The sequence below is a fragment of the Ylistrum balloti genome, unplaced genomic scaffold (assembly GCF_031769215.1).
Source record: "Ylistrum balloti isolate Yb309-2 unplaced genomic scaffold, AGI_CSIRO_Ybal_v1 Utg371150, whole genome shotgun sequence".
Classification (NCBI taxonomy): Eukaryota; Metazoa; Mollusca; class Bivalvia; order Pectinida; family Pectinidae; genus Ylistrum; species Ylistrum balloti.
The window spans coordinates 277,720-290,275 of NW_026782630.1; the positions used below are offsets into that span (position 1 = coordinate 277,720).

A 12,556-nucleotide genomic window follows, 5' to 3' on the forward strand; every position below is an offset into this window, starting at 1 on the left:
CAACTTTCAATCAAGGACTTCGTCTTGCACTACGAACTTTTGGGAATAAAAATCTGTAGGAAGAACCTAATGAACCATACCCGAAAGGCCATAGAACAAAGATCTAAATTAATTTTGCACCTTTACTGAAATCAAGCCCTAAAACCCCTGCATTTGATCAAGTATTGAAAACAAACTAAGAAATATATTCAGGGCAAAACAAAAAACTTATTCTAATATTTCGAAACTTTTCACTGATCTAGACATAAGCATTTCAAAACATCCCTGCCGTCTGCCATGGATTACCAAAACAGTAGAAGTTGTCACTGCATTACCATGGCTAAGCAACCACAATTCCACAAGTACGCAGAACAAACTTTTCTGAACTACTTTCAAATTATCTTTCACATTCTATACCATTCACCAACGGTTCGAAAAATGGAAAACAGTTGCAGTAGCGTACTATTCCGGAAACAACTCTTTTTCCATTCGTCATTCTAAAAAAAAAGCTCTCATGTCCTTTGCGGATGCATGTGTCATTGACTTAACACTCGACATCACCGTGCCGAAAGCGCAATCGTGTAGTTAGACTATTATTACGAGAGAGTCGAAAATTACACGAATTCAAAAACCCCTTCAAATCCTTGGTACTTTCGAAAATGGTTTATATGTATATGTACAAAAGAGGATATATGCTTTAACGAAACATGACAACACACAAGTATTTGAATGCACCTAAAACAAAGATTTTCGATGGTGGTTGATATTCGTTAGTATGCCTGTTATTTCTAGCGTTATATGCTTTGTTCTCATTTGAGAAAGTGACATTACGGACTTGGCTTGACCAAGGTTTACACGGCTGGTGTCGTTGATGAAACAGAAGACGATTACTCTCCTTGATCACCTGGTCCTATCCTCGTATTTTTTCACGAGTCTCCATGTAATTCTTTCGTTTGTTCATACTTTGCCCTATATGTGTTAAATTTGAGTTTGAATTATGATTATGTTATATCATGTTCTATTTTATTTGTGAACGTGACATTACCCGCCTAGATTGACTAAAATTTTCATAACGGTTGTCGTCGATGAAACATGGGGATGTTTACCCCTTCGAAACACCTTGGCTTCTTCTTCTTTGTCCTTGTTCATGTGTCTAAGTATAAATATTGCTTTGTTCATATTTTGCTCTTGTTTCCTCAAATGTGAGTTTGAAATCTGTTGACATATTAGAATCGTCTTTGTTGTTTTGAAAGTAGTCAGTTTTGGTTATAAACAATGAAAACAAGACACTTAAATTGACAGATAAATTTTTTGCGGTGATATTTTGTTGGTGTTTTTTTCAATTGTAAGGAACTGCAACCTAGCATTAAATACACCTTTATATTTATTTACTTATCTTATTTAACGAAGTGAACGACCGCTGTTACATCGTTACATCATTTCGGACATTCAGCGTTCGAGAACAAGTAGGACAGGAGTAAAACAATACGTGAAAAATACAACATGAGGAAAGAGGTGATACAGAGATGGAGACGAATGTTTTAATGTTCATATGACCCGACGTTAATATTGTTTAAACCGGTGTAATAGTTTAGGGTGTATGATAAAAGTATCCCGGTGTAATAGTTTAGGGTGTATGATAAAAGTATCCCGGTGTAATAGTTTAGGGTGTATGATAAAAGTACCCCGGTGTAATAGTTATAGGGTGTATGATAAAAGTATCACTGTGTAATAGTTTAGGGTGTATGATAAAAGTATCCCGGTGTAGTAGTTTAGGGTGTATGATAAAAGTATCCCGGTGTAATAGTTTAGGGTGTATGATAAAAGTATCCCGGTGTAATAGTTTAGGGTGTATGATAAAAGTATCACTTCGATAATATACTGTAAGTAAAGAGTCAACTCTGAAGAAGTATACCAAGCCAGAAGGGGACGGTAATGCCACGGTCTATTTATTAATTACTTCCCTTTACAAAGGCTTTTCAATGGACTAATACAGCAATTACACGTATAATCTATTTTGCTAAAACTGCTGCTAAAATTGTTTTTAAAAAAGTTGTTTTCATTCAGTTTATTTTTCGACGTTAAATGAAGCCTGACCTTTCTGTGTTTGTTATATGTCTATATTAAGATATAGCACCTATATCATAGCTGATATCAGTTAATATTGGTTTATATAAAATGTATTTTAGACCTGATGTAGGATGTTTTTTGAGGTTAGATGGTATTCTATAGTGATCTACTTCAGATAATGTTCCTGTATTATTTCACGTTATTTTAGAGTCTACGAGGGCTGATTGATAAGTTGTGAGCCTCATATTTGAGGGTTTGACTTTCGGCAGATATTTTGCGGTTTTCAACATAATCCCCTTCATTATCTTAACACATTTGTCAGCGATGTTCAAGGGCCGCAATGCCACTTTTAAGGAAGTCCTTTTCTAAGCGTTCAGAAAGTCCTACACTGCATGTATGGCGTCACCAGCTGACTGAAAGTCGGTACCGGAAATGGTCTTTTTCCATTTCATTAATAGATCAAAGTCTGATTGAGCGAGATTTTGCCAATAAGGCGGATGCTCAAACAGTTCAAAGCTACAGTCGTTAATGACAGCCATGATAAATATATATATATATATATGATGGACTTGTGAACAAGGACATTATCCTGATGTAGCAACACACATTTACTGAGATGGTCATGAAATATATTTCCCGGTGGATTTCTTTCGAAATGGTTATATAGATGTGTACATCACAGTACATATTATCAAAATGTTTTATATATTGATTAATTTCAATTTTTCCTTTGGTATTTTGTTTTTTCAATAATTAGGACCTGCAAACTAGCATATAACCTTAAGTCTGACCACAAGTAACAAGCCTTTTTTACATAAATCATCGTTGATAATAGGCGAGTATGGTTACATTGGCATACACTGAATAGTCCTGACCAAATTCCTTAAAGCCCCAATATACGTAACATTCACCAAAAATTTAGTGTAGAATCACACATAATTATTGAGATATTCTCTAAGATGTAGTTAAAATTAAGTTATTCAAACAATAGTTACCATGACTTTGTGCATAAACTCTCGCGAGAGTTGAGGTTTCTACTTATAGGTTTCTACGGTAAGTTTTTGTTTACAAACATTGTTTGCGAAGTCTTGTCGTAGACTTGAAGTATTTCTGTGATAAACATTCAGTTTTTGGGAAATTATAAGAAGGAATAATTAGTTTAGAAACGATACGACGCACAATTATAACGTAAGAATTCAGAACAGGCCTGATATCTGATTGGAAAAAAAGGAAGCGACTGGTGAACCTCTGTACTGTGTCTGCTATGTTTACACACACGGAATATGCGCATGCGCAATGTCATCCCTACGAGCGGTAATATATGAATTATTGTGGGTCCCACATTGTTTATTTTCCGATTTTTTCAATTTTTATTTAAATTGAAAACAGTCAGTGTTATTTTCTTTAATTAAAGGAAAGTATTTGTTTTGTTACATATATTACGGGGAAAATGAGATAAAGTTTGTTTTTTTATAGTGATTTTTACGTATATTGGGGCTTTAACATCATTTTATTTCCACCCAGCGGATGAAATAATGAGGGCCAAATAAACTCAAACAAATATTCGGAACAAAATGTTCCATCTAAATGTCTTTTTAAAAGATAATCCCAATAACTGAAACTCTACTTCAAATCCGTGCGTGGAAGGCTGTACAGCCAATCTGAGAACCATAGCGGGGCCATCGACAGGGGCCACCACAAAAAGCGACAGTCAGTTCCGACTCTATACCGTGCAAGCGGATACATCGCAAACAGTGCGTGAGTCATTGCATCCGTCACCTTCGATATATCTGTGTCCTGGATGTTCGGCAAGTTTAGAATATTATCTTTCCCTGAAATCAAACGAAAACTGAAATTAATCAATACATAAAATATTTTGATAATATTTACTGTGATGTACACATCTATATAACTATTTCGAAAGAAATCCACCGGGAAATATATATCATGAAAATCAGTTTGAATATAAAAACGTTTTGGTGACTTGTTACTCTACGTTATTTCAACGCTTTGCACGTTACCACACTTTATACTCAATAAAGAGTTGCGTTAAACATTCAGACGATCATTATTTCAGAAAACTCTTCTAGAGGGTTAATAAATATACAGTTAGGACATGTTAAAACTTATTATTGGAAATTAATAGTTTGAAATAATATGTGACATGTAAATACAACTCATTGAGTATTCGTCCGATTTTATCTGACATCGCTCATCCATATTGCATTCATATTGGCAGTAAATACAATCATCCACAGGTTTTAGAACAAAAGGTTCAAACAATTCAATAGAAATCTAACCACATCTGTAGTTTAATAAAAAAAAAATCAGGAAATATGCCTTTAAACGATTTACTACAAATAAAAGGTAAAATTGAAATTATACTTACATTGCAAATACCAAAATCATTGATTTTAGGTTATATAATATTATACTACAGTAGCCATGTTTAAGATTACATACGGGGAATAGTTTGATCTTCACTATATATCTTCTTATACAATATGAGTTAGATATGTTCGGTGCTCGTCAGCGTGATTTGGGGTTCCGTGCTCAAATGTTCTCATTTGCGAAAGTGACATTACTCGCTTGAATTGACTAAAACTTGCATAGCGCTTGTCGTCAATGAAACAGTGGCGCTTTCACTTCCCGAATACCTTGGCTTATTCTCCTTGTCCTTTTTCATGTGTCTCAATATAAATATTGCTTTGTTCATATTTTGCCCTTGTTTCGTCAAATTTGACTTTGAAATCTATTGATATATCAGAATCGTCTATGTTTTGAAAGTAGTCGGTACTGATCATAAACAATGAAATCAAGATTCTTACATGCATTGATGAATTTATTTCCGTAGTGTTGACTAATGTGGTCTGGGAGACTCGCAAATCGGTCTCGAAACTTCTTCGCCATCATTTGTGGAAGAACGATTGAAGTTTGAAAGGCCCCAGGTTGTACTAGATGTGCTGACATATCAGTATTGTAGAATTCTCGTCTGTAATGATAAACAAGACCTGTTGTAAAGTTCAGTCTCTCTGTGTTGGTATACAGTATTTTATGTTTAGTTTAAAGACTCGGATTGATTGAGTGGGGACTACACACTAAACTCTGGAGTGAAAAATGACCTTAAACGTAAAATACATTCTACAGTAGAAATACAAACATACAAATTCAAATATGGCTACCAATGTTTGTTCTAGTTTCTGATACACAGGTGGACTCAATAACAGGGTTTTCGGAATCACTTGGATACAATTTATCAAAAAGAAATGTCAATTCTATTACATACCGACAGATTATGGTCACGATAATACAACTTTTTTAAACCGGTAATCTGACAACTGATATTGCGCGCTACTGGTCGCGAGAGCACCTACCACTTACCTGAATGTGTCTGTGAATGCTTCTATTCCCCACTTAGTGATATTGTAAGCACAGCCCCCTGGCCAGGCGAACAGAGCAGCATCACTTGACACGCTGACCACTCGACCAGAACCTACGCGGAGAAGGGGGAGACAAGCTGTCGTGACGTCGATGACGCCGTGGAGGTTTACGGCAAACGTTAAGTCGTAATCCTGTTTGGTGAGCCATTCAAGGGGTGCCGAGATCGGAAATACCCCAGCATTGTTTACCAGTCCTCCTAGCCCTTAACACATCCAAGTTAACATTGATATAAAAAGCAAAAATATACTGACATTTATACAAGTAGCGATGTCAATTTGGTATTCGATGAAATAATGCACTTTATGTTCATCCATATATATAGCTCTAATGTTTATAATATTCAAACGTTTGTCAATAAATACAAGAATCTAGCATTATCTCAATTCTTACAAAACTGAAGGTGTTCCCTGAATAAATATCATTCGATCACGTTATAGTGATATTTGGTATAAATCCCAGGTCCTATAAAGATTCATTCTCTCAATCAAGTTACCTACTTGCGATGAATTCATACCCGTATATCTTTTTCTTATGTTGTGTTTCCATTATCGTTCCACATATAGCAATACTCAACCAGTTAAATAGCCGAGGTCCAATTGATTAACAAGAAATGTAACAAAAACACCTTGTATAATCTATCATCTTGGTGACAGAAATAATGTTCCATTTTGATACAATCTGTTTTCTTTTCCATTTGCTTCACTCGAAAATTTGCGTGTACGTGGGACTTATTTAACATTAGTTAAATTTGTGTACACTGTAACTTTCCTGCTTACCTTGACCTTTAGGGATGATATTGGCCATATACTCCACTGCTTCAGCAATCGACTCTCCACTCGTCACATCTAGAGAAATTGGTTTCAGTCTTTTGGAACATTTCTGTTTCAACCCTAGCTCGGATTTCTTGTTAAGACATCCCGCAAATACATGGACTCCAGCTTTATCCAGCTGTTTGGCCAACAGCCGTCCAAAACCAGAATCGCACCCCGTGACCAACACATAACGTTGGTTCCACTCCGGTAGCCTAAGACTCCGCCGGTATGCGTTAAATGCATACAGCACCACGAACACAGCACAGCATGTCAATGCCACTGCAACTGACCCAAACATGGCGTCTCGATATACTACTTATGGTGTCCCAGTATTCTTATCTACCTCAGTTCGTCGTGAGCAATAGATAACCTACATATTCTTATCGACTTGGACCACTTTACTACGGGCCGATAATTAAAGAAGAACAATCGGAGCTCTTCAACACACAAACAAGTGATCTCATGTCCCGTCTCAGCACCAGATAGGGAAGTATTTAATCAGATAGCACGTAATATAATGTCGTTTACCATGAGTGTTTAAGGCTGTGTACCCGAAGACTGGTGGCATTTCGTCAGTTTCTGCAGAGGTTTGTGACTATGGATGAAACGTGGGTCCATCATTTCACCCCGGAGGCCAAACAACAGTCTAAACAATGGAATAACCCTGGTTCACCCCCAACAAAGAAGGCAAAGTCTGTTCCATCAGCTGAAAAGGTTATAGTCTCTGTTTTCTGGGATGCTGATGGTATTTTTGATGGTAGATTATCTGCAAAAGAGACAAACAATCAATAACATATATCCATCACTTCTTGATAGGTAGAGATAGAGAAAATGCAAAACGCAAATACAGTAATGTGTGTTGCTCCATCAGGACAATGTCCTTGTTCACACGTCCGTCATTATCATGGCTGTCATTAACGATTGTAGCTTTGAACTGTTTGAGCATCCGCCTTATTGGCAAAATCTCGCTCAATCAGACTTTGATCTATTAATAAAATGGAAAAAGACCATTTCCGGTACAGACTTTCGGTCAGCTGGCGACGCCATACATGCAGTGTAGGGCTTTCTGAACGCTCAGAAAAGGACTTCCTTAAAAGTGGCATTGCGGCCCTTGAACATCGCTGGAAAATGTGTTGAAATAATGAAGGGAATTATGTTGAAAACTGCTAAATATCTGCCGAAAGTCAAACCCTCAAATATGAGGCTCACAACTTATCAATCAGCCCTCGTAGACTCTAAAATAAAGTGAAATAATACAGGAACATTATCTGAAGTAGATCACTATAGAATACCATCTAACCTCAAAAACATCCTACATCAGGTCTAAAATACATTTTATTTAAACCAATATTAACTGATATCAGCTATGATATAGGTGCTATCACTTAATATAGACATATACTCAACAAACACAGAAAGGTCAATATTCATTTAACGTCGAATAAAACTGACTGGACACAGGTTTTATAACAATTTCAGCAGCAGTTTTAGCAAGATTGATTATACGTGTAATTGCGGTATTAGTCCATTGAAAAGCTTTTGTAAAGGGAAGTAATTAATAAATAGATCGTGGCGTTATCGTCATTTTCTGGCTTAGTATACGTCTTCAGAGTTGAATATTTACTTACAGTATCTTATCGAAGACAAATGAAAGTCACAGGGAACATCAACACATAGCAGGGTCTCGTTGTGCGAGTTCCCAAGATAGAATTCCTGTCCTCCTACCGTTGATAAGATAGCGGGGGGAAAACATGGAGGACCGTGATGTAACCGATGTGGTATAACTTCTACAAAATTATAGATAAGGTGAGCATTGGGAAATTCAGTGATAATTTTACTATTATCATACACCTAAACATGTTACACCCGGATACTTTTATCATGCACCTAAACATGTTGCACCCGGATATTTTTATCATATACCCTAAACTATTACACCGGGATACTTTTATCATACACCCTAAACTATTACACCAGGGTACTTTTATCATACACCCTAAACTATTACACCGGGATACTTTTATCATACACCCTAAAACTATTACACCGGGATACTTTTATCATACACCCTAAAACTATTACACCAGGGTACTTTTATCATACACCCTAAACTATTACACCGGGATACTTTTATCATACACCCTAAAACTATTACACCGGGATACTTTTATCATACACCCTAAAACTATTACACCGGGATACTTTTATCATACACCCTAAAACTATTACACCGGGATACTTTTATCATACACCCTAAAACTATTACACCGGGATACTTTTATCATACACCCTAAAACTATTACACCGGGATACTTTTATCATACACCCTAAAACTATTACACAGTGATACTTTTATCATACACCCTAAAACTATTACACCGGGATACTTTTATCATACACCCTAAAACTATTACACCGGGATACTTTTATCATACACCCTAAAACTATTACACCGGGATACTTTTATCATACACCCTAAAACTATTACACCGGGATACTTTTATCATACACCCTAAAACTATTACACCGGGATACTTTTATCATACACCCTAAAACTATTACACCGGGATACTTTTATCATACACCCTAAAACTATTACACCAGGGTACTTTTATCATACACCCTAAAACTATTACACCGGGATACTTTTATCATACACCCTAAAACTATTACACCGGGATACTTTTATCATACACCCTAAACTATTACACCAGGGTACTTTTATCATACACCCTAAAACTATTACACCAGGGTACTTTTATCATACACCCTAAAACTATTACACCAGGGTACTTTTATCATACACCCTATAACTATTACACCGGGGTACTTTTATCATACACCCTAAAACTATTACACCGGGGTACTTTTATCATACACCCTAAACTATTACACCGGGGTACTTTTATCATACACCCTAAACTATTACACCAGGGTACTTTTATCATACACCCTAAAACTATTACACCGGGATACTTTTATCATACACCCTAAACTATTACACCAGGGTACTTTTATCATACACCCTAAACTATTACACCAGGGTACTTTTATCATACACCCTATAACTATTACACCGGGATACTTTTATCATACACCCTAAAACTATTACACCACCCTAAAACTATTACACCGATACTTTTATCATACACCCTAAAACTATTACACCGGGATACTTTTATCATACACCCTAAAACTATTACACCGGGATACTTTTACCATACACCCTAAAACTATTACACAATTAATTCAAATGTGGTTTAACTTTGCTAATGATCATTTGATATTGTCAAATTGCAGTCAAACACGCAAAAAAAAAACAGCATATTTGCCTTATTTTTATGGAAACTTTTAGACGGTTTTTTCGTTTGGGTTTTTTTAAAACTTAAACATGTAAGTAGTTAATGTGTATAAAACGTTTTTGATATTAACAGACATCTTAGCTTAAACCATATTTCCTAACGCCATTGTCTACCCGCACTTATGGAATTGCAAAAATCAAGAAATGTACAGGTATTAGCAATAAGCTGTGTTCCGAGAATGAAGGCTGTTTGAAAAAGAAAGCTACATACATTATTTTGGTATACCCACTGGCGTAGGCAAGGAGGGGGGGCAGTTGCCCCAGAGGTGACTTTTGTGAAACGTGTAAATCCGTCGAGTTTTTTATTGTAGTTATTTTCCTTCAAAATACGCTCAAAATGCAGGAAATGGAGCCAAAATTTTCTGGGGGAGGGCCCCCAGACACCTCGCCAAAGCTTCGCGCCTTCGGCGCTCGCGACGCACGGCTTCGCCTTATACCATTTCATCTATTTCGGAATAACAGCATTATGGAGATAGTCTACCTCCCAAACTATATTTTAGTATTTGGTCTGGAATTGTTTCAAATCGGATCAATTTCTAAAATTCATGTTGAAGTGCAGCTGTATTTGTCTCGGTGTGATTTTCTGTTGCGTTTCTTCTATACGATCTCGTCTTTTATGCTTTACATTTGGTCCAACTAGCTTGTCCTCACGACGGTCATGTATAAATACATTCACATCACTCAAGGACACAGAAACCCGAACCTAGCTCACTAGAGAGTGGCCTTTATCCCTTCCTCGGGCAATTTTGACCAACTATACCAGACATGCATCACATTCTCCTCAGATGTCAGCGACAACTGTATTGGATATCACTATATAGCATATTGAACCATATTCATGAAAAATATTCTACGAGGTCTGTACATAATATTGATGGTATCAAACTTTACAGCCGAATTGTATACTTTACTCTATGTTGATGATCTTTGTCGAAAAATAATGCCATTTCACTAGATCATAATTTTACCCTTCAGAAACTTTTAAAAAATGACCCCAGTGACAGCAGCTTGGCGGACGAAAAATTGTAATTGGATGTTGATAATCCTATCTTGCATTTTACCCTTTTTTTCGTATAAACTTGAGAGATAAAAGTCTTCTTCAAATGAGATCTGGGCTAAGTCAATCATCTTGTCCTTGAAAAAGTATGGTCGTTGAACCACCTGCTGACTGGTGACAATGACTCCATAATAAATAATGAATGTGTTCAAACACAATGCCGTCATGTTAGATTTATATTCTAGCCCTGAAATCACAATAATGAAGCGACTTTCTAGACTGTAAATTTACAATGAAATAAAAAGCCAAACATCACTTCCCTTGTCATGTTTTATTAACATCCCAATTGCGTACATTTTTTCACAGAACTATTAAAATCTTCTTTCTTTTCACATCTTTCTTTTCTATCTTTCTTTTCATTTTTTTTTCAAACTCCCTGAATTTTTTTTAACCCTTTTGCTCTTAACACATTCTTTTCTCGCTTTTTTTTTCTTTAAATTTTTTCGATTTTTTTTTTATCTCTATGCCTTTCTTCTATATTTTTTTTTTTCCTTTTTTTTTATACTTTTTTTTCTCTGCGAGTGAATTCAGAAGAAAATATCTGCGACTGAGAATTGACCTTAAATAGAACAGAGAGTGAAGAACCTGCACAGACACCCGAACACGTCAGGACTCTGCAATCTGAAAAAAAGCTAAACCCTGTATTAGTTCATCAAATCTATGTATAGTCCCGCAAAGTTTTTTCAACATTAAAACAGAACCATTTCAAATAAAATTCTTTAAAAAAGGAAACATTTTATAATATTCAATTTATATAAAAATATTTACTTGTAAATTTCCTACACATACTTTTATCATACACCCTAAACTATTACACCGGGATACTTTTATCATACACCCTAAAACTATTACACCGGGATACTTTTATCATACACCCTAAAACTATTACACCAGGGTACTTTTATCATACACCCTAAACTATTACACCGGGATACTTTTATCATACACCCTAAAACTATTACACCGGGATACTTTTATCATACACCCTAAAACTATTACACCGGGATACTTTTATCATACACCCTAAAACTATTACACCGGGATACTTTTATCATACACCCTAAAACTATTACACCGGGATACTTTTATCATACACCCTAAAACTATTACACAGTGATACTTTTATCATACACCCTAAAACTATTACACCGGGATACTTTTATCATACACCCTAAAACTATTACACCGGGATACTTTTATCATACACCCTAAAACTATTACACCGGGATACTTTTATCATACACCCTAAAACTATTACACCGGGATACTTTTATCATACACCCTAAAACTATTACACCGGGATACTTTTATCATACACCCTAAAACTATTACACCGGGGTACTTTTATCATACACCCTAAAACTATTACACCGGGATACTTTTATCATACACCCTAAAACTATTACACCGGGATACTTTTATCATACACCCTAAACTATTACACCAGGGTACTTTTATCATACACCCTAAAACTATTACACCAGGGTACTTTTATCATACACCCTAAAACTATTACACCGGGATACTTTTATCATACACCCTAAAACTATTACACCGGGATACTTTTACCATACACCCTAAAACTATTACACAATTAATTCAAATGTGGTTTAACTTTGCTAATGATCATTTGATATTGTCAAATTGCAGTCAAACACGCAAAAAAAAACAGCATATTTGCCTTATTTTTATGGAAACTTTTAGACGGTTTTTTCGTTTGGGTTTTTTTAAAACTTAAACATGTAAGTAGTTAATGTGTATAAAACGTTTTTGATATTAACAGACATCTTAGCTTAAACCATATTTCCTAACGCCATTGTCTACCCGCACTTATGG

General features: G+C 35.7%; 1 protein-coding gene across 1 annotated transcript; it reads right to left on the reverse strand.

Moving 5' to 3' along the window:
* Positions 1-3,672: 3,672 nt before the first annotated feature.
* LOC132561149 (retinol dehydrogenase 16-like) lies at positions 3,673-6,600 on the reverse strand. The gene is made up of 4 exons (XM_060225877.1): positions 6,267-6,600; positions 5,431-5,692; positions 4,878-5,041; positions 3,673-3,881 (listed from the first exon to the last, which is right to left on the reverse strand). Exons 1-4 carry the CDS (start codon positions 6,598-6,600, stop codon positions 3,673-3,675), a joined length of 969 nt encoding a protein of 322 aa, XP_060081860.1.
* Between the last annotated feature and the right edge of the window lie 5,956 nt (positions 6,601-12,556).